The following is a 23,687-nucleotide window of genomic DNA, read 5'->3' on the forward strand; positions in this document are numbered from 1 at the left end:
CGGCCTGCTGAGGCGGGTCGGGGAGAGTGGAGGGGCGCTGCCTCCTCACCCTTCAGCCCCGTACGGCGTAGGGCCGGGAGGAGGAGTCGGAGACCGGACGGTGGTGAGGCGGCTGGCCGAGCCTGTCGCTGGGTGGGCGGGGAAGGGTACTGGGCACCCGGGAGCCGGCGGAGTGATGCGCCAGGCGACGGAGGAGGAGGAGTTCTGGAACCGACCCTGAGCCTCGGCCGGTGCTGTGTGTTTCTCTGAGCGGAGCTCCCCTCCCGCCGGCACAGTCTCCTGCAGAGGTACCTCAGCTTGGGGTAATAAAGCCGTCGCAGCCTTTGGCCCCGCTGCTGCCAGGATTGTTCTGGAACTCGAGTTCTGACCTTGTGCTTCTTGGCCTAAATCTTATGTCCCATTTATAACCATTTATTCCTGACACATAAATTTAATTTTTCATTCAACATTGTATTATACGTTTAAATATAGTTCTACTTACACTAATTTTTATTTAATGCAGCCTTACATTTTTAACATGGTTTTGTTTAAAGTAATGCTTACTTAGTATTTCATACAGGTTTCCTGTCATGCTTGCTTCTTCCTGACATGCCGAGTCATGGCATGCTTCCAACCTTTGGTTTGCTACCCAGGGCATGCGAACTGTGTGTAATCAGAAAGGGGCTGGATCACAGAGTGCTTTTTAAAGTTCCTGGGATACTGCAAAATGAATACAAAACCAGTTCTCATTCTGTTTTGAGTCTTGTGTTGGCCAACCCATCAGGTGGCTTCATGCTGGGAATTACTTAGGGGAAAAAAGTGACACGTAAGTATCTGCCGACTTTCTTAAATTCCAAGGAACTAAAGTTTATGTTTTTTCAAACTGTTCAAATTAGTTTTTGGAAAGTCAGCACTGCAAGTAGACAAAACGCATTATCACTCTTCCTTCTCCTCAAAATGTATATATTTCTTTTGAGAAATTGACATTTTTTTTTGTTTCTGGTATCTGAGTAATACTAATATATTTGTATAGAAAGTTTTAATAATTAAAAAAAAAAAAGTGATCTTATCTTTTGCTTACGGGAAACCATGTGATTCCTGTATCTGAGGCATTCAGAAAAGCACCACATACTCAGTGAGATTGGAAATACTTGTTTATCCACTCCCTTGCTGTCCACAGATGCTTACACTGTTTGCTAAGGTTCCAAGGGAAAAAGGTACTTTTTCCAGAGCGTGAACAGGTTTTTTTTCTTTCCTTATTTTGACTGCTGTGTAAGAGGATGCAGGCAAAGGAAGGCAGCAACTCTTCATTGCTTCCCTGGAGTAGTATCTATAAAACTAAGCAGGAGGTCCCTCCCTCCCTCTGAGACGATGATGCCAGCCATGGTGCAGCCAAGAAGCCACATGCCAGTGCTGTTTCTTCCATCCATTACCACCTCTAGGACCCTTTTCTCTGGTGACAGCTCCATCACTGCTGATGCTTAGGATTGAAGATGTGCTGCCAATGCAAAGGAGGAAGATGCACTCAGGTCCTGCTTGAGTTCTTAAAGGGAATCTCCTCTAAGAATGCTTTTCCTGGAGAGATGCGTGGCCAGGTGTCATCCTTATAGGATTAGGTTTGCATTCTCTTATATGCAGGAATTGAAAGTCCAATTGCTAGTGTAGGCAGCTGTCACAAGCAGTCGTGGTGAGGACTTTTCAAAAAACAATAAAAGACAAGGGAAGCCAGAATGTCAGGTTTTTCACCTGCTCTTTGCCCTTAGCGTCAGGCACGACTTCTCCCCAATTATTTTTCCTGACAAGTTACGCAGCACAGATTCATGGCCTATCCAGGCCAAGTAGCATAATAAGTGTCTTCAGCTGGCAAAAAGGCCTGCCAAGTCTTGGGTTTGTGTGCTACTTAACGAAAGCCTTGGCATTCTTTGCATGCTCCTCAGAGCAGAGGGCACGTTCACACTTCCACTGCACTAACTGCCATGCTGCTCCTTACCTCAGCACTGAACCCAAACAGCTGGGGAGGGGTGGTGGTCCTGTGCCCAGGAGAACAACGTCAGGTGGGTGAGGCAGCTTCAAGGGCATGAAACACCACGTGCAGAAAGGGTCGCAGGTTCCTGAAGGTTGCTGTCGTTACCAATGGAAACTGAAAGCAGCAGCTGCCACCGCACTGGGCTCCTGAGGTGGCATTTCTTTGTTAGAGGACCTTTTTCTGGTGTTACTCCTTACGCACACATGGCTAATCTGTGCAGGAGGCATGACCCCTCCATCCAGCACCAGCACAGCTCTTTGCCAAAGCAATACAGGGAGGTCTCCCTCGGGGTGGTTGTTCAGTCCGTAGGTTATAAAATAGCAGAACCCCTGGGTCCCTAATTGAAATCAGGGCTAACAAGTTTGCAGTGTAATTAAAATGCTGTGATGAAGTGTTGGAAGGCCAGTCTCCTAAACCATGGATGGGAGCCAATCTCCAGTGGTCACTTCCCATATATTTATTTCTCTTTTGGCACCAAGGGAGAAATTCTTGCAGACTGGCCTTTTGACACCGGAAAGATCCCTCCTAGGTAGCCACAGCTTTCTCCTACTATCTGAAAACAAGAGACCAAAAGGACATGAAGAATTGTGGGGTTTGAAACTTCCCCAAAGAACTGCTGACTACTGAGCTGCACAGATGAAGGAGTGAGCTGTGTCACTCCTGCTACCTCTGGCCTCCAGCCCTGCACTGCACAGCAAGAGGAAATCTGAGGCCCATCATCCCCCCAGTTGCCATAATAGGTCTGCTTTAATCCAACCACTTTACAAACACCAGGGTTTTTATCCTTTGTCTTGAAAATGGTGGGGTGGGCAGGAAAGTAAGACTCATTGTTTGGGATTTCCCCATCTGGGATTTCCCCCAACATTCTGTGTGTTTGCTGCCTGTTGAAAAAAAAAAGGTACCGAGTCTTATGATTTGCCTTCCAGTTTACTTAATGACAGCCAAGCTGCTGACTTGATGTTACTCCTCTGGGCTTCAAACTCCTGAAGTTTACTGGCCCCAGCACCCACCACTTAGGCTGAACATGCTCCCTTGTCAAACAGGAGACACCCAGACAAGATAGACGCCTGTTCCAACACACGAGCTGGTGAGGTTTAACCTCTGAATCCTTCTATTCTATTCAGTATTTCTGAGCTGACACAGTACAGAGGAGACAATGGGCATGGAGAGGTTACAGCAAGTCAGCACAGAGGCACTGATGTCATTCACTCCTTATTTTACTAAATGCTGCTATAGCAGCATCAGATGTTCATGCTACTACTGCAGGCTAAGGAAGTGAGCTACAGCTACAGAAATGAAATCCTAGTTGCTACAATTATGTTTACATCACCTTTACCCCTTCTTGGATATTTATTGTTATTTCTTTCCACAGAGAATCTGAAGAAACAGTGTAAAATATGGAGAAAGAAGTACCATGTACTGGGGCTATAGAAGATCTGTTTGTTTGTATCTCAGATAATTCAGGTAGGCACCAAGTGTTCCAGCAGAAGAGAAGCTGAAGTCAGGCTCTTTAACACCTAGCTTTTTATCTCATCTCAAAATCACCTTCCATCAGCTCCTGCTTCCTCTTCAATAATCATCTGGGGAGTGAACGCAAGGGAAACAAATAGTAACTCCACCAACAAAAAGAAAAAATAATTAATGACTTTATTTTTTCTTTTTTTTTTTTTTTAAGTTCAGTTGGCCATCTGAGGTGCTAAAATCTCAACACCAATGAAGCAAGTGTGCATAAAAACAAATGATAAAACACAACCGAACAGAAGAAAACAGGCTGGAACAGAGTTGGTTTTTTTTACAGGTAGGGTATATGTTTTTCTGTCAACACTCCATACATGCCAACTGTAAAAGCCTTGAACAATCTGAATATCAGAGTTCACTTTCATACAAAAGGGAAGATGCCAAAGCAGATCCCTTCACCTGGATTATACTTCACACACACACATGCATGCACGCACAGATACAGAGTATTTAAATTACTGCAATGCCATCAGGGTATGGCATCCTCCCCTTCACATCTGCTTTCAGTGACATCCTCATCTGCCCAGCTACCCTGCCTATAGCAGTACTCGAAGCAATCCAGGAACTCTCAGAAAGCTCAGTACTCTGAGCAATCCAGGAACTCAGGGAAAGCTTCTTATCTCTGTTATTTTGCACTAGTCGAGAGCCAGTGATCTCTTTTTCTGTGAACTATATACAGGCTGGTTTTTAGTACACTTCAGAGTCGTCTTTATTGCAGACAGTGATGTCTGAAATTCCCATAAAGCCATATTGTGGCTTTTCAGTTTGTACATAAGAGATCTGATAATGCAACACCTTTCTCATCCACTGGTGTCTGGTGTAAACACTTAATTGAAAACTCATTTTAAAAGACTGTTAACCAAACGTGTAGCTGTGAACGTTTTAGGAACAGCTGCTAAGAAAATGGAACTGCCAGCCGCTCTAGATCATGCAGTCTAGACCACTTATAATGCTTCATAATGTTCAGGATTAGGATGTATAAAAATATTAAAAACCACCAGCGTGCACACAGATGTGGTGACTAGCTCTATGCAAGCACCGTGTTCTAAGAGAGACCTAGGCATCGCACAAAACTCAGATTCTTGACTCGGGGGGGAACCCAAGGATCCACTGGTGTCTTTACATACAAATGAATATTTACATAAAATGTAGAGACGAATAGAGAGAAGGACAGACTTTTAAAACTTGGGTTTGCTCTAAAATATGTTCAGCAATGCAGTTTGTAACATGCCTTAGTGAGACCATGGGGTATTTGTTAACTGAAAGAAGGAACATGTCTGGAAGTTGGAGCTGAAACATCTTGTCACCTTCCACACATTAGTTCTTTGAAGCTCAGAATCTTACAGCTGTTTGTGATTTTTTATGAAAATATGGTTAAAAGGAACAGATCAGTTAAAAAAAAAATATTGTACTGTGAAAACAGCCAATTGGTTGCTTTGGCAGTCCTCACTCCCCCATCTCCATTTGCCTCTCAGGTGTTTCCATGAGGTGGTATCCCGCTCCCTTCCCCGCAGGAGACTGAAGCACTTGCCTCATCCTCAGTGTGCCCATTTCAAAACAGACACAGGTTTAAGTTCCAAGCTCAGCTCTCCTCCTACCTACTGCAGGGAGGAAGCGGCCAGCCCCTGGTACAGACCGCGTTGCACAGGGACAGATGCCCTTACGTGCCCACTTCTCAGAAGCTGAGGGCCTTTTTGCTCCCCTAAATGTGAAATGGACACACGTCACTGAATGCAGATGGCTGAGTTGTGTGCTGCTGCCCACCAGGGCAGCACAAAGAGCTAGAACATCCTACTTGGATTCTGATACAAATTAGGAATCTTGTGGTCACAAGAGCCTTCTTCAGCTTTAAAAATATAAAATTTGAATTAAAAATACTCAGATAGTAAAAAAAACCCATATCTGATATGCAAGTCATATTCTTAAAGTGCAACTGAACAGCAAATACAAGTTGTGCCTTTTACAAGAATTTTGATATAAAAAGGCCTTTTAACATTCCCTTTCGTGTACCTTTAATTAATTTGCACGTACGATGCTAGCTCTTCATTTTCATTCTCCCTGCTGGAGGCCTTCAGCATAACCGAAAGAATTAAGGTTTAGAATATGCAGTTTTCCCATGCAGTAGGGCATTACACCCTCAAGTGATATCACACTTTGGCATAGCAAAGATCAGGCCAGCGTCCCCCAGCATGAAAGGGAAAAGTAGTAATCTTGTATTTCTTCTTCAGCATTTCTTTCTGTTCTACAGCTCACATTCAATGATCTTTTGTTAAAAGTCAGATGTGGCCCATATACTTAGTGCACTATAAAATGGACTGAGGCCAATTCTCTGTGTAAGACAGTTTACAATAAATCATGTATCCAGCTTCTCTCTTTCTTCCCTCCTCCTCTCCAGCTTCCCCTGGCCCCTCAGATGCAGACTATGTGAACTATTGTGGTCAATTTGAGTTGTGCAGCTGGCCCCTGCGCTGACAAATGGGGGGAATTCTGTTTGCTGGACATCCCGTTGGTAAGCCAACACTCCGTGATGCTGGTATAGCAGGTACCACTTGCTTACATGACAATTACTAAGCGGCACTGCAGCTGCCTGTCTGCTTGGTTTCAGGAGCATCTGGATTTAATTTGTAATGCCTTAGCAGAAAACACTACAGAGGAATAAAGGGGGAACATTTGAGGTGGAAAAAAACCTGTTTCCACAGTTAACAACCAGCACCACCCGGAGTCCCTAGGGACAGTCCTATCCATTCTTCTGCAGCCTGAGGTGAATTCAACTCAGACCCTGGCTTACAGAAGACCTCTTTGAAGGAGGTGGAGAGCCAACAGCAAGAAACCATGCTGACTTCTGTCCTGGGGCAAAAGATCAAAGGTTGTTCATCCCAGCTTGAGTACCTTGCACCAACAGTGTAAGTTCAAGCTGACAGAGTCTGTATGAATATGCTTGGGAATTGGACATCGGGGAGGAGCAGGCTTAATACTTCTTTAACAAGAAAAGAACACAGCATCCCAAGGGGGAAAAAAACTCTTATGACATTAAGGATGGGGCGCACACCCAACACACGGTGCTATTTCAGCTCTGTAGGACAAGTTAAGGACATAGTGTGCTCAGGGACTCTCTCAAACAGTGAATGGTGCTGAATTGCTCAGGGTGTGTCCTGCTCATGCTTAACAGATGATTGCAATGAGTACCCTCCTGGCTGAAAAGCTGCAGTTTCTCTAGTTGAACCAAAAGGAGCTTCTTCCAACAGATGCAGCAGGAAATGTGCTATTTTTGTTTTCATGGAAGTCCTTCTAGCTGTATCTCAGGTGTGTGAGGGTCCCCGCTCTTTCAGTGAGAGAGAGATATATGAGATATTTCTACCTCACAGATTTGGCTTTCTTGTTATAAAAATGTAAAATTTAAATAAATTATAGGTTTATTAGTCCAACAGAGGGAATCTGGGATGCAGAAGAAAGGTATGCTAGAAACACAAATAGATTCTTTACAACTCCATGAGTATGCAAGGATTTTGTCGTAAAGGAAAACTTCTAGGGCAGGATGCATCCATGGGTCCATAAAGGCTGCCCTTGCTGTGAAGCAGGGACCAATCCGCAGTAGTGTCTTTCTCTAATAGAGTTAAAACACTCTCTTCACAATCAAATATGTGTAACAATCAAATTATTAATAAGAACACTAATAAATAGCCACAGGTAACAACATCCAGTAATTTAGAAGTGGAAGTTGTAGGATGCAGCAGGCACACACACCCATCACTCGTCCATTTTTTTCCTAAAAGATACAAAAATGAATCTTCTTTCAAGTATTAAAAAAATAAGTTAATTGACATAAAAGGGTCAAAGTGACTGACGGTCCAGGCAGGTCTTAAGCTTTGTTTCCAATGTGCAAAAACAAAATACAGAGGAAAAAAAAAAACCCAAACACTGAAAAGTCTTAATGGTGGTTCAGTCACTTAAGGGCTTCTCCCTTTTAGGGGCCTAACATCCAGGGAATGCCACCTGGTAACACCCTTGCCCCAGCACATACTTACCACTGTCCCACAGTATTTTCCAGTGTCAAAACAGTCACAACAAAAACAGAACAAAGAAGCCCACCAGCCTCTGAGCTGTGGCCACAAAGACCAAGGCCAGCAGTAGCTGTCTCTCCAGTGTGTAGCAAAGCAGAAGGGCATCTTCCCGCTCTCTTCTTCTCCCCTTTTTCCCCACAAGATGATTTAGGAGACTATGACAGGGAAAGAGTCCTCTGATGCCCACATGTCTCTAAAAACCAGGAGGCAGAGAGTTCCATCACACATACGAGTAGCATCTTCTATGTCTCTTATTTCTTCATAGCCATGTATAAAGATCAACTGCAGGTTTCTTTGGTGGGGAGGAAGACTAAAGCAAAGAAGGTGCTGCCCTGGGCTTCTGGAGCTCTCTCGGACAGCTGACTCCACCATACAGGCTGCTACAGGCTGCTGTGGTTTTCCAGAGAGGGTTGCCACTTCCCTCCCTCTTATTAGAACTGGTGTAGTAATAACGGGAAAGGAATGGACTGCCATAAATCCAGTTTAGTTAAGGGTACTTCTTCCCTTAACTTCCTTCCCCACACATGGATTATTCCTCTCCCTCCTGCCACACACACAATAATACGGTCCCTTGTATAGGAACTCAAGGAGACTCTACAGTCTCAACTCTTTCTCTTCAACTTGCCCTGCAGACATGTAAAACTTGAGCTTCTGGAACCAACATGCTTATCAAAAGGCTTCTGAGTGCTTCCAGCCAAATCCCTGCATGCTGTCGGACCCTTCGGAGGTTTTCCCTTCAACATCTTCCTATCCATGTAACTCTGGCGAACTCAGGGTAGGCCAACTGGACAACACAGACCAGCAGAGGTAAACGTGTTAGCTCAGGACCAGTTCAAGCTAAAACCTTTGGAAAGCATAACTGCCTCCAGGTCCTTGTCTTCTTCTTTTTCTCGAAGCCGTTGCTCCTCAAGGAGAGCCACAAGAGAATCTCTCTGCTCCACTACCTCCAGCATCTCATTCAGGATCCTCTTCTCCTCTGAGAGCTCCTCATCTGTCTTCAGATGATCTACAGAGATATCAAAAACTATCAGCATACATAAGGCTAGAAATATGCACACACCATCTACAAAATCTTCCCTTTTGCTCTCACCTTCTACTGCCATCCTCTCCCGGAGCTCCTGCTGTAATCGACTCTGCCTGTCTTCCAGTTCTAGCTCCCGAGCGCTGAAAGGGAAACATCAGGAATCCAAGTTCTGGGTATATTAAAATACTCTATACATTGCTTCATATTAATTTTCAATTTCTGCTCCCCCCTAGGTATCTGCTATGCATTTTACTGATCTATTTTGGAACAAGTCTTAAAATATCTTAAAATATCTTAATATCTTAAAATATCTTAAGATATATATAACTATATTTTTAAAAGATTTAAATGTACTTTCAGCATCTCAGATTCTTTACCTTCAGCTAGGAAGTGCAATACAGAAAGTTGAGAAGATTATGGGTGGAATTAAACCTAAAATGGTTTGAAGGAAAAATCAAATCTGCAATCACTACAAAATTATACTTTACCTCTTTGTATCTCCTGCCACTTCCTGCTCTAAAGACAAAATCACTTAATCAACTAAGAACATGTCAGGCCACTGCCTTTTCGGATTCCAATGCAGACAACACTGTGGAGCTTTTCTGACACAGGCACTAAGACGATCAGCATCTATACTGCCTGGGTCAGCTGACATGCTGAGACATGAGTTTTAGTGAGTTTGCAGCATGGGGACTGAGAAAGCTCCCAATTTCATTAACAGGAAAAAAACCTTATAATCTGAGCCCAAATAAGAGGCACTGGGGTCCCACTACAGGCAAAGAATAGAGACACATGGCAAAGGTGACTGAATTAAAGACTTTTGGCTCTACCAAACCCAGGAGTCAGACATTATTGCTGCATAGCTCAAAAACACTTGTGGGAACAAGACATATTTTGTCCAAGAACAGCTTGGGAAGGGTTCAGAGCTTTAAACACTCATCTGAACTTCTCCATGCGATCAAATAGTTGCAACTTTAATTCCTTATTGCTAATATTCCTTCTACTGCTCTTCTGAAAGGTACTTGGATTTATATCTCAACCAAGAACCAGCCCAAGAGCCTGCTGACCTCCTGGCATTATAGGGAACACAGTACTGACAGATCTTCTGAGACTATTTGAAACATAACCCCCCTTTTGAAGCTTTGTACATTCACTCACAATATCATCAGTTCGGACTCATAGCGAACCAAGGCATTCTTCTCCTGCACCAGCTTGAACCACTCCTGCATCAACTTGGGATCATCCTTCTTACCCATGCCTGCCAAAAAAGAAACCTGGTAAGTTTTCAGGTAACGCCCTGCAATCCTTACAAGCCCAAACTTCAAAAACAACAATGGGGCAAAATGTGCAAAGAAAGCCAAGCAAGATGCTGCCAGAGCACTCCCAAGCCGGGTCCGTTCAGTTTGCCTAGAGCACACAGAAAAGTGGAAGTCACCTCCAAAAGGATTCTCTTCTCTTTGGAGCCTGATTTTTTTTTCTTTCTGATTTTCTTGTGATTGCTTGTTTCTTCCTTATTCCTAATGCAGAAAGCCCAGATTTCTCTAAGTATTTAATTTTTCCTTTCATTAGAAGAGCCATATAGATCCTCATGCCAGCTACTTAAATGTATGCTCATCAGAAATGGACTCAATTGCCACTCCATGTGTTTTACCTTTTATTGTCTTCAATTGCATGTCCTCCATCTTTTCTTTTACTGGCCAAAAGTAACACCTTGTCTTTTCTTCGTTCAATACCTAAATGAATCTTTTCTGACTGCTCCTCCTAGCCACATATTATCTATCTTGAAGATCCCTTTTGCACAGTGGATACAGAAACTACTTCTACTGGAAAGAAAAAGAATCCCCAAACATATTTGCTAATATCAAAGCAGAATAAAAATACCTTGGGCCTTTCCCACCTAGTACAGAACCCTTGGTTGCTATTTCATTTATTTTAAAACCAACTCCTAACCATACTCAGTATCCCATTGATGACTCTCATATCTGGCAGGAGTTACATGGAATAAACGGCAGAATGCTGTTTTCAAAGCCTTCCATTAATACTTATCAAATGCAGGAGCTAATCAGGGAAGCTCCTCCTGGCAACCTCCTGGTCTGGGACACTTGCCTCCGCACTGAACTACCTGCAGATGAATGCTATGACTTACATCAGACACCACCAAGGACACTAGCAATGTGCCTGCCACCATGGAAGTAGAGGCAGGAACAAGCCTCAAATCAAGCTCAACAGTATTTTGGGGTTGTTGGATCCTATTAGATTGCACTGCATGTAACCTAGGTGTCACGAAGTAACTAGCATCCCTGTCTATGTTTGTTATTACAGATATATAGTATCTGCATCAAGAGCAAAACCTCTGCTATAGTCATTTTGATGCTAAAAATAAGCAGCAAGCTTACTATTCAAAATCTGGGAAACACTTCATAAATACCACATTAATGACTAGTTTATTCAGATCTATGCCCTGCCTCCATCCTTGGGATCTCAGACAAGTGCTGCACTAAGCTAAAGGAGAGCCTACAACTCCTATTAAACTTGAACTTAGGTTGAGAATACCTGCCTTTGAAAAACTCTGATAGCAGACCCTCGGGGAATACCAGACCTGGTGGTACCACCCTAAAAGCCTCTGGTTCTGTGGATTCTGTACCAGTGTGTTGCTCAGTTCCAAGCATTCCTTTCTGAGCATCTCTGCACAATATGCCCATGTGGCTGCAGGAGAGGGAGACTGTACATGCAGATGTCCAGTGCTGTGGCACCATGAAAGCACTGGGAAGTCTCCCCATCCTTCCTGATGCCAGGATGTATAGAAAACAAATGCCTCTAAGAAAAAGCCAAAAAACACAATGCTACTGACCTATGAAATACGTAAGTATTTTTAAACAGCCAATGAGCAGAGGAATAATGGGAGGACTGGAGAGGGAGCACTGACAACTGATGTGAGGGAGCACCATGGTAAGCAGAGTAAGTGGTTAGCAAAATTACACCATGAACACACACAGACAACCCTTTCCCCCATGCCTTGGCAATGGAAACTCTACAGCAAACTCCACTTGGGACAGTTAAAGAATGCACTCAGCAAGACAGATGAGGGGCAACTGGTCTAGCTTAAGGTTTGTTGGTTTTTAAAGTTCAAGGATGTTTTTGCAAACCAGTTCTTATAAAGACACAGTATTCCTTTAATCCATATATACTAATTCAAAGGCCATTTACGGAAGGAGATTGTCTTCCCTTACCCCACCTTCCAAGCATCTTTCAGGAGTAATAGAGAAATTGAAGTCACCAAATAAAACCAGAAACTTTCGAGTGGGATGCTACTGCTCCCACCACTGCTGCCCAATATCCCTCCCAGTTGCTAAGCCTTCCCTAGCACAGCTGGGACTAGCAAAAGGGATACTGTACCTTTAATAACTTGCCACAGTCTCAGAGAAGCTGGTTACCAGGTTGCTACTGAGAAGGTTGGTTTGGGGACACAGCAAGAAAAGGGCTGGGGACAGGGCTGGGGGCCTTGTGATCACTAGCTGACTAGTGCTGCTACAACAACCCAGCCGTGGTCAAGGAGAACAGGGAGCGTGTGAGGTTACGTTACCTTCATGGGCACAGCAAGGGCAGAAGGAGAGAGGTCTACGACGTGGTGTCCCGGCATTGGGCTCAACTTCAATAGGACCATACGAGGAAGAGGAAGAGGCAGGAGAGGAAGAGGAGGTTGGAAGTGGAACGGAAGAGGAGGAAAGGGGTGAAATAAAAGACAAGCAAAGGACAAAAAGCGTAAGAGTGAGAAAGAAAGGAAACACAAGAAGAAAAGAAAAAATACAAGAAATGGAGAAGCAGAAACAAGGGATACAGTCTACAGATGAATAATGTCCCTAATAAGCACAGATAACAGGTAAGAGGTAGACTGAGGCACTGGTGAACTCTTAGTGAGCTGTACAGATACCAGGCAGGAGGTTATTGTTACTGTACTTTTTCCCAACGTATGTTTTTCAATCACATGGTCTTTAACTGAAAGGTTTGTGAACAAGATGTCAGGATGAGCAGAGATGAATATTTAACTCCTGCTGATAAATGTCAAATTTCAAGCAGGGTTACAAAAAGTCTCGCCTGCATGCATAAGACACCAGCTGTAAGCAGCCACTCTACCTTAAGGCTTTATCAGGACCATGCTCTTATCACCATGGAAGCATCCATTGATGCTAAAAGTGTCCTTCTTAATGGAAAAGAATTTCTTCAGACAGGGAGCATCACAGGGAGAATCTGATTAACGTGGAACCAGCTTGCCAGGATCTGCTGTGTCAAGTATGGTGAGTACACATGTACTCAGACTGTTGTGCTTAGCAGGGAAAAGGCTTTTTTACATGGATAGAAAAGTGATACACACCAGGGTCTGCGGTGGCAATGACCAACTGAAGGCTTTGCAGAGTTAAAACAGTAAATTTAAAGCTCTCCCTTGACATTCTCATTTCACAAAGCATTTTGAAACTTACAAGTCCTGTTAGTATTGGTGATTTACTGAATCTTTTTCATCTTTTCTGTCACCCAGTGAAGGACAAACATTTCTCATCTCTAAAACGGTTCAGCTGTTTTAACACTGAGAACTTGCTTTTCAGCTGCGCTTAACATAACAGAGATAATCAGTAGGAAATAATCAACATCACTAATAGTTACAGGAGAACATATGCAGCAGGAAGCTGATGAGTCTGAAACATCAGAGGTAGCAGAATGGAACACTTACTGCTCTCAATGCACAACCGCATTTATAAAGGGGAGGCATTTCTGTTTTGGGAAAATGCATAAACTCCACAATAATACGGTAAGAATAACGCCTATTTTGGAGAAGTCAGCGGAGCTTCATGTGTGTTGTTTGGAGGCAGCTTTACAGAACTAGACAATCAGCGAACTGGGGAGGCTTTAGAAGGGACCATCACAGAACTAGACCAGCACATGGAGGACACGCTTGAGCGAGAGCACATCGGCTTCAAAGCCAGTGACTGAGCAGCGCGGCTTTCTCAGAAAGAAACATCTGTACTGGGAGCAGGAAGCAGAAACATTAGGAGAGGTGTCACAGTTGGCCATAAATGGTTACAAATAAAGCATCGTACTGACTTTAGTTGACAGAACCAGAACCTCAATTCTAGCTGTTCAGAATTTTCCAACTTCTTCATTTAAAATGAAAAATTACTAGGGCTTTTTTTCCACAATTGCCATTTGACAGATTAGGTTACAAAAGAAAAAGCAAACAAGAAAACTCCAAACAGCAAAGGAGCTGTGACTAATAAGCTTCCATACAGAACTTTTAGTGACTTATATCTTTTATTTCACATCCTATTTTATTCAACATGAATTCTTCTATATATGCTTTAATACTCTAACTTGGTCCTGGGGGGATCAAGAGATGGACATTTAACTATATGGGAAAATCCACTTCAGTTTTTCAGGGTTTGAGATTTCATTCAGAATTGTGTGCATAGGGTGCTGGTAACTCAAACACAGCTGTGTTTATACATTTCAAACTATGGACATACCGGTGAGGAATTCCCAATTTGCCATATCTGATCTGAAAATAAATACCTAGTATGTGAAAATGCCATTCATCTCATTGTGACATGACCACAGCTACTAACTTTCATGATCAGCGAGCAAACAGTTTGACCTAGGAGAAGACTCATCTTTGGCCTCCAGTAAAAAGCCACAGGACCTACATAGCAGAAGGCTGTAATACAGAACCCACTCCTAGCAATTGTGTTTTCTTTCCTTTGCTCCTAGTTGTGCTATTTTTTTAACATAAATACTATCCTCCCACTCTTGTCTAAGGAAAAGGTGTAATTGAATCAAGTTTCAAAGTCCATGGTATCTATAAAAGTCCACCTACTGAAAATGTTGACATTGCTTTTCAGTAAGATAATGAACATAAACTATTCTACTAAGATCATTTCCATTTACTCCAGATGTAAATTACAGTTGCTGCAGTGCATACAGGTTATATGATCATTACAATTGCTTTAGAAACAATGTCTGTCCAGCCCAGGATGATTAGTGAGGCTTTAAAAAGTTTTCCTTATGTACTGAAGGTTCTAAACAGCAAGGAGAGAGTGAAGTCCAACCTGAAAACTTACCTCTTATGGTTCTCTAAAGCTGTGAAAACCACACCAATTATACTATTATGCTGTAAAATATGTATAATGCAGTAGAATTTTAAATATATTTTTTAATACTTCTCTAAGGTGATAGTGATGAAAACTGCTTCCCCACCCTTGCTAATAAAGATGGTTGATACTTATGGTACAGATACTATGAGCAGACTGAAATAGGACCTTTCTAATTATAAGACAAAAGCTATATTATCATATTCCCTGAAATGGAGAAGGATTTTTCACCGACAGCAGCAAATCTTTAACTGTATTCCATGTCACGCATTTCACTATCCCTTCAGATGAACTCTTTCAAGAAAAGGCCACTTAACTGTTTCAGAAACAGAGAACCAAGGGGAAAAAAGTGCATTTGGTAATTGGAAAAAGCATTCCCTCAGCCAGCTGATAAGTTTAGACAATGAATCTTTCAGATCATCTGATCATTCACATTCCTGCCAAGGTTACTTTTTGAAAAAATACAACTTTGCAGCAAGAGCTCTCACTGTGTATATTTATAGTTTAAGACAATCCTGGGAAAAGGCTGAAGTCATCCAGTACTATTAAAAGAACTATGCAATACTCTGATTCACAATATGGTGTTAAAAACTGTCTCATCTACCTTGCCCTTATCACTTGTCCAATTACATAATGAAAATCCTTACATGTTGTCTTCTTTGTCCCAAAGCCATCACTAATCCTACAGTATATAGTAGTACTATTATTATGTTATTGTTTAGAGAAGAGACATCACAACCTCATGGGCCCATTAAATTAAAACCATGGTCATCTCTGCAAGACAATTTTCCTGGCCACGAGTCAGGGCCAGGTGGGAAAAACTCTTTTGATAAGCAAATAAAAATAAATAAATAAAAAAAGATCCCCTCCCCTTTCTGTTTAAGTTTCCCTCACAAGCAAAACCCCAGGTCAGGTGTGGTGACACAGCTCTCCATCCCCAGCATGGCAAGAGCGCAGCCAGCAGCAGCAAGACAAGCTCCCCACTACCCTGCTGAAGTGGTTCACTCAGAAGGACCTGAAGGGTAGGAGAAGAGCCATTCCGTGACTGTTCACTTCTTAGGTTCCCTCTGTGCTGTCAGCAAGAGTTGGAAGCATAACTATAGACTCTGGACAGAAAATTATCACTTTCTCCCCCCATCCTGAGAGAGGGAAAACCACCAACTGACTGTGTTAATCACTAGTTATTCCTTGTCAATGGCACAAGCCAACTTTTCTGAATGTGTGTAAAGCCCTCAAAGCTGACATCAGGAGTCCAAGGCAGAGGCATTCAGAAGGGCACCTGGGGTGGTTGGTACAGAGCCAGGAGCTACAGCTCGCTGAGGAACGGAATGTGTGCAGCTCCCGAGCATACTAAACATCCCAGAGAGGTGGTAGCTCTGCCTTGCAGATTAGTCACATCTCATCAATAAAGTGACTGGAATTATCTTGCCTTCCTGAAAAGAAGCCTCTCCCAAATATTTCTGGGAAATCTTTCATGCAGCCAGGACGAGACAGACCTTGTTTGCCACTGTACTCTTGAGAGACTGCTGGCTTGGCTACGGTGGTGGGAACCAAGAGCCAGGTCAAGAATACCATAGCTCCAAAGCCTCTTCAAAACAAGGAACAAAAATTGTATAGTCACCATGAAAAGGTATCTTATTTTTCACTGTACATCATTTTTTGTTACACAAGCTACGCTGGACTGTTGTCTTCTTTTCAACTTTCCATTTGCCTATTGTTTAAAGAGCAATACTTCAGACTGGTTTTATTCTTTTCTGCTGTAGCTATGTAACACTTCTTCATAATCTGAAGCACAGTAGTAAAAAGGATCAATCAGGATGAAGAAAGCACAGCAGAAAGTTTGGGATGGCAGACACCATTATCCCCAAGCTACAGCTCACCTTGATCCCCTTCACTATTTGCCTATGATATGAAAGCAGTGATGATTTCTCAGAAGTGGTGAGCCACTGCAAATCAAAATGTCTTGAACAGATACAGCACAGTCCAAAGAGGATCACATGTTTTGCAAGCTTTGCATACAAAGACTTTGATTTCTGTATCACTGGCTAACCAGGGCAGTTTGGAAATCAGCAACACTGAGCAGCAAATCTAGCTCTGAGGCTAACCTCAGTTCATGTGAACCATTATGCAGGTACTTGACCTCATAAGCTAGGAGCAGGTCACTTTAGATATTCTACTAATACATTCCATCAATTTAGCAGGCAGATCAAGAGCTCTAATTTTAACTCAGTGCTTAAAATAAGGATCAGTCCAAAAGAGATCAAGACAAATTGTGCACTGATCACAGGAAATATCCTCTTTCCCACCTTTTAAAAATCAGTTATGCTCAGAAACCAAAGTACAGAAAAATCACACATTCCAACTATGTGATTTAGTGAAGCTGTTCAACAGCAGCACTGCAAAAGAGCAAGAACACAGAAAACCACTTCTTGAAGAATAGCATCCTCACAACTGTAGGTATTATAAAGCTGACGGCCAGGATTTTGACAACTATCCCATAAAGACATTACTTGGTGTGTCTGACTTAGCTGTTTACTAAGACTGTGTCAAAACCAATTTCCTCTAAAGTACCATCACTAGAAGAAACCTGTGGAAAACTCACAGATGACTGAATTGTCATGCAAACTGAACCACACATTTATTCATCCATCAGAAGAGAAAATAAAACCAAACAACAAGTGGGGAGAGGAAAGAAAACTAGAGAAAGGAGTAGTTGGAGCAGAATACACACACAAATGAGTGCACAGAAGGCTTTGGCTTCTACTAGACCTCAAGGTACTTCAAAACACAGTGAGAACTAGTACACTGGCCTTGTCTCCCAAGGCTATTAGTTTCTGTGTGCAGAAAGAAGCAGGTAAACGATCTTTGTGCTTCCAGTACCTAAGAAGTACTCTATACCTATCAAGTTCTGCTTATCAAGTGCTCTTTCCTGCTCCAAACTTACAGCAAAGAAAACATGTTACCAGTTCGCTTCAGTGTGAGAAGCAGCTGCAGACTGCAAAAACAATGCTTATCTTACAACTCCACTCCTCTTCCAGGAGAGATGTGTTCGCCAATCATGAAAAATAGGACTGTTCCCACTTGAGTATACAGGCTCCAGCCCTGCAGTTAGATCTGCAGGACTTCAAAGGACATACTTGAAGTATTTAAAATAAGTTAATAAAAAGTGAAGATGTTGTAGGGTATGCTTTAAACAAAGTACAAAGAATAATTAAAAAAAAAAATGCAATTGCACCTTTTTCTCCTGTTCACTTGATGTTCATATGGCTCTTGTCAAGAAGGGAGAACATACATTCGAAATCAGCCCTATCAAACACACCAGCTCTGTTCTTTCCATCCCTCTTGCCTGTCTCAGCATAGCCCAGCTAAGAGCAGAGCAAGATGGGAGTGGGTGCTCTTTCCTCAGTGATTCTCTCCTGGGTGTGAGGAAAAGGAAAGCACTCATTTGAACGCAGAGGGAACAACAGAGGTACTTTCCACAGGCAGATGAGGAGCAAACTGGGACAAGGAACTGGTGTGGGTAAGGAGGAACTGAGGCTGGGACTAATTAAGTAAGGAGACTAAGAATGCAGACTACTAAAGGAGAAGAAACAGAGAGAAAAGGGGAGAAGGGGTAAGGAATGAACAGAGAAGGCAGATTTGTGAAGATATGACCTACAAATTTCCAGAGAAATAATGCTGGTTAGGAGAGGGGGCAGAGCCCAAACATTTTGGGAGAAGGCCAAAGGCAGGGATTGAGACTGTGGGGACTGAGTCACTGAGGAGCAGAGCAGGAGTGAAAGACTCAGAACAGCTAATGGGGAGGAAAAGGAGGTCTGAAGGGTAGAATACTAGGATTTCTTTGTCAAGAAGGTAGGATTAAAATTAAATACCTGAGAAGCTGAAACTGGGACTAAGAATGAAAATGGAAGTGGGGTAAGGAGCTCTGGATGAAAAAAGACAGGATCAGGATAAGGACCATATGGAAAGAGGGAATTAAAGGGACAAAGAGTGTCTATCCACCAGACCACTTCCAGTGTCTGGTTCAGAATCCATGTCTTTAAGTCTCATCACTCCACAGCTGCCAGCAAACATCTGAAATCCACTGATCATGTCCCATTTCCTCTCCAGGAGGATCTCCACAGGGGATGCCAACCTTGCAGTTGCTACTAGTTGTTCCATAAGGGCAGGAGACAAAGCTCTCTGCAGTGGATCTAAAGGTTATAAATCTGTTGATATAACAACATAATACAAAATCTTAATTTCAGTTGAATTTGCAACCTCTGTAATGTTCTTTTAACATAACCACATATACGATATACACATAGGAATAATTACTCAGAATTGAAATGTAACCATCTGTAGCGAGAAATGAAACATCTGCTTTACAGCAACAGTACATGACATTTTACAACAGGAAGAGAGGATTATGGCATCTGAGCAGAGCAATGTGGGTAATTAAGATAGTAATGTGTAATCCTGCAAACTGGAACTTGACCAAGGGTATCAGAAGTTACCACTCCCTTGCAGAAGTTGTTGCGCAATCTGTAACAACTAAATGAAACGCAACTCTTATTAGTGTAAAGAAAATCCAGAATAAATTAATGCCATAATTATTCAAAAATTATTACCAACTTACAGATGACTTTTCAAAGTATTTTGCAATTTTGCTTATCATTCTACTGACAGCATGACCCCAGACTCATGCCTGTGCCTCAGAGACACAAGTTTCCGGTAGCATAATTAACTACACAGCCATCCTCACTGCTTATAGTGCTCAGCAGGACCATGCAGCCACACGGCGCTCCAGGGATTTTAATGGCACTCCACCCAGATGCAGCATCCTGCGCAGACATGTTCATTTTGAAGCTGAGTTCTAAATCTGCCACTGGATAGTGACAAAGCTCATAAGAGCAATGTATCCCTTCTGGCTAAAGTGTTCTGGCAGCCCAAAAAGCAAATGTAAAGCAAATCACAGAGGCAACAGAACAATACTATAAAAGCCACATACAACAGGCAGGCAATATTGGCTCATTCCATGTAAAGGGATACTGCCAGGGACAGTTTTTTAAAAATTTGTTTTGAAAAAGGTATTTTTGAGATGAGCAGAAACTTGATATAGTTTAAAAATCTATCAACCATTTTTTAAAAACATGAACATTGTCTCTGACTGTTGGAAACCCAAGTAACTGAGTCACCACATAAATAAAACCAACCTGTTACGGAAAATCAAAAATAACCACTGTGGGGTGACTGTCCAAGTTCAGAGAAACAGAAAAAGCAAACATGTAAAAAAAGATAAACAGTAAATTCATTTTCCAATTAAGATTTTCTGCAACAATAACTTTTTAAGTGACAGTGTCCCTTTAAGTAAAGATTATTTTGCTTTTCTTAAAGCCACTATTAGTGATTTGGATGGGATTGCTGGGTCTACAGAGGCATTAGGAGGAGAAGCAGGAGGAGGGAGAGGTGTAGTGGAAATAGCATTAAATAGGGATAAGGGTCTGTTAAGTGTAATTCAGCATCAACCCTTTTACAGCTCCTACTCTACACATATACAGGTATGGGCCAGCCCTGATGGACATCACTAGGAAGAGGGTTTAAAAGTCTCTCTGCAAAAGATACCCCAGGAAGAATGCCAAAGGGACTGAACAGTGAATGATGCACAGGGCTAGCAGAGGACCATCACATCAGAATTAGCACAGGGAAACTGGGCAACAAATTAGTTCTATGAAGGAGAGAAGTTTTCCATTTTGAAACTTGATTTTACATGGATATTCTGAACTCAGGTGGATGTTCTTCAATAAAAGCCTATTGTGCCAGGACAATCTGGAGTCATTCCCAGCGGACAGCTACAGACAGAGAACCTCCCTCTTGAGAAAAAGTGACAGGTAAAAGCCTGGGCAAGATTATGTTTGAAGGATCAAATGCAGAACACAATGAAATCATGGGAAGGCTTCTAGTGATGTGTCTTGGGTCAGTCCTAGGACATGTGGATCTTCCACTCTGCGGAGCTGGACTGTAATGCACACCCTCAACAAAATCACAGCTTAGATCAAGCAACTTTATTTTCTTGAAGACAAACGAAATGAGACTCTCAGATGAGAAGACAATCACGTGGAGTATGGATCTGCTGACAGATGTGTTCATTTTGTAACAGAGTGATTAAAATAGCAAAGGGAATTTTAATCTTCAAGATGGGCAAATGCTAAACAAATGTCATTTGGAACCCCAAAGTTATCCACCTACTAAGGGATTCAGGAAGCAATAGTAGTTAAAGAAATGCAGAACCACATTGCAGAGTAATGACCAGATTATAATTGCTTGTGAAAAAAAATAGCTAAACACTGTAACATGTGCTTAGCACTAAATGAGATATTACAAAAAAGAACAAAACCAACAACAACAACAATAAAAAAACCAACTCAAAACCTAGCAAGAGGCTTATTAGCTGTGTAATAATGCAAACTGGGCTGACTGGAAAATCTAACAGCAGATTTCAGCAAAAATGACTGGAACTCTTAACAGAAGATTCTCTCCTAACCTTACTGTAAGACAAAACAAGAAAGAAGGAAGTATCTGTAATCTACATTTTTTTTCCAAAGTCCCCTGAGGGAGCCCTTTGTTTTTGTTAGATCATCAACACACTCTGGCTTTTTTGGAAGAAGTAAACAAGCCACAGGAGGGGAAGAGGGAGGCAATGGCATGACTAATCCTCTTGGAAGCTGGTTAGTTCTGCTGTCCTCTTCATGTTAAAATATTTTCCTAAGGAGGATTTTGATGGTAGAGCTGGACTTCACAGAGAAGCAAAAAACAGAACAGCCTTCCACTGCTAGCAAGGGAAGGTGGCTAGAGTGAAACCCGTAACTAAATTTGGAAATAACCAGCACTATGGAAAATAGAAGAGGGAGCCTCCTGGTTTGCGGAGCCTGCCAGGATCTCTTCTTCCTGAGCTGGAAAAGGGGTTCTGCTATAGCCAGACAGGTGCAAGGGCTTTTTCTTCTTGTTTGTGAGCCAAGGATGGGAGAAGTAGGTGAAGGGAGGGATGGGGAGGAGTGTCAGCAGGGTTAGTGTCAGCAGGAGGTTCAGCTATACATACCACCCAGATGCAAGTCGATGAGGTCACTGTAATAAGACTCTCCCCAATAGTCTACAACAAGGAATTGGTGGAGACAGAGTTATTGAATCAGATATCCACCCTAGCCCCACACAATCAAAGCAATATATGAGAAAGAGACATACAGACAGAAACAAAACAAAAAAAAAAGCAAACAAGAAACATGCAGCTATACATGTGGGCACATATATACATATATATAAAAATTACGTCTCTCTCTCTGTATATATACATATATGTACACACACACACAAATATATCACAAACATATATATTGGGAAGATGAGAAAATTCCCAGCAGGTAGGCAAGGACTTCCAAGGGGAAAAAAAAAAACAAAAAAAACAAAAAAACAACAAAATTAAGAAGTCTGCACAGAGACACTTCACCTATTTCAGTCTGCACCGGTACCTGGCACTGACGTCTTCCCTGTTCTTGCTGAGAAAAGCAGAACTAATTTGTTGCTGCCATGCTGAGCAATATCTCATAAGGAAACAGTGTCACTTCTTAGGTCAGCTTCAGGGAAGGTGCAAGGGTTGATTTCTTGGAGGAGAGTCAGTGGAGAATGTATGCGTATGGTGTATCGGTGGAAGGCACTGACACGAACAGCACTACAGCAAAGTGTAGGGAACGTGTGGGAAAGTGTGGGTACGTGTGTTTCTGCTAATGCAGTATCAACGCCAGAAAAGAACCCGCACAGACAGGAACGTGCAGAAGAGGCATGTACATCCACAGCTGCTAGAGACAGGTACACCACGAGTCCGGCGCTGTGTCGTGTCTCTGTGGGGAAGGGACAGATGGGAGTCCTGAGAGCTCTGTTTCTCTCTGCATATTATTCCCTGGATGTAAAGAGGTGGCTCTTAAATTTTTCAGTGTTGATCTGCCAATAGGAGACATTTTCCCAGCTCTTAAAAACAACTATCAAAGTTTATGCTAGAGGATGATAAGGTGGGGGGAAAGGTTCCAGGAATTTCTGATTTGACATATTTTTAAGTTAATAAGTGAAAAAATGAAACATCCACACAGGAAATCAAAGTCATAAAAGTATGTCCAAACAGGCGAATGCACTATAATATGAAGCACCATTACATTATGGCAATCCCATTCAAGGTGTCTCTTGGGACACCACAGAAAAATGGGAAAATTCTTCGTTAAGATTATTCTGCTTTACCTTTGCAGTGAAATACCATGATGCAAAAGAAAGGAGATGAGGTGGGAGGAAAGGAAGAAAAGGGATGACAAAAGGCTAGACCCCCTGTATATAACAAACTTGGCATCTGAAACAGAGCCTATGTTGTCACTTGAAATAGAGCTTACATTCTAAATCTTTCATTCTTGTTACGAATGCAACTATCAAAGGCTGAGATTTTCAAAGATAACCACAGAGAATATATTAAGGTAATTAAGTAATCATAGGGTGTGAGATCATTTTCTGAATCAAAATTGAAATGATAGATTGAGCATTCAGCTTTTAAAAGAATAAAAGACCAACCGAGCCTTGCCTGAGGCTGAGACATTTTAAAAAGGGAAAAGACACGGAGGTAGCCAAGAAGGTGCAATTATTTTGTCAAAACGAAAGTTAGCAATGACCTCCAAAATGTTTCTGAGTGATTGGCTGAATAGATAGTATCATCATATAAACATTCCAACTTGAAAACTATCAGATAATGACTAAAATTCCCAGAAAGAACATTGAGGCATGTGCACCTATTGCTAGGATCTAAATTAACTGTAATCTCTCAGGAAGACAGCAGGGCATCACCTTGAAGAATTTATTGACAGTCTTCTCAATATAAGTCACTTGGCAAGAAGATATTAAAGATGAAATGTGAAATAGAAGCAAAATTA

General features: G+C 42.1%; 1 protein-coding gene and 1 long non-coding RNA gene across 23 annotated transcripts in view; one reads left to right on the plus strand and one right to left on the minus strand.

The window, feature by feature from the left end:
• The first annotated feature begins 139 nt into the window (after positions 1-139).
• LOC136103138 (uncharacterized) lies at positions 140-3,776 on the plus strand. 2 transcript variants are annotated; one of them, XR_010651552.2, is made up of 3 exons: positions 140-287; positions 3,378-3,469; positions 3,681-3,776. It is a non-coding gene; the product is annotated as an uncharacterized lncRNA (long non-coding RNA). The 2 variants fall into 2 exon arrangements; XR_011742187.1 differs by lacking the exon at positions 140-287 and adding an exon at positions 2,613-3,092.
• MICAL3 (microtubule associated monooxygenase, calponin and LIM domain containing 3) overlaps positions 3,629-23,687 on the minus strand; it is a 163,868-nt gene continuing 143,809 nt past the window's right edge. For 8 of the 21 annotated variants that reach the window (XM_071817927.1, XM_071817934.1, XM_071817923.1 and 5 more), the window contains 5 exons: positions 21,824-21,874; positions 12,192-12,257; positions 9,767-9,866; positions 8,675-8,748; positions 3,629-8,590 (listed from right to left, as the gene is read on the minus strand). In XM_071817927.1, the coding sequence (XP_071674028.1) occupies positions 8,406-8,590; positions 8,675-8,748; positions 9,767-9,866; positions 12,192-12,257; positions 21,824-21,874 (476 nt within the window). In that variant the 3' untranslated portion in view covers positions 3,629-8,405. The remainder of the gene's footprint in view (positions 8,591-8,674; positions 8,749-9,766; positions 9,867-12,191; positions 12,258-21,823; positions 21,875-23,687) is intronic. The other 13 variants (XM_071817958.1, XM_071817957.1, XM_071817953.1 and 10 more) reach the window with 5 other exon arrangements.

This window comes from Patagioenas fasciata, chromosome 1 (assembly GCF_037038585.1).
Source record: "Patagioenas fasciata isolate bPatFas1 chromosome 1, bPatFas1.hap1, whole genome shotgun sequence".
In the NCBI taxonomy this organism is placed as follows: domain Eukaryota; kingdom Metazoa; phylum Chordata; class Aves; order Columbiformes; family Columbidae; genus Patagioenas; species Patagioenas fasciata.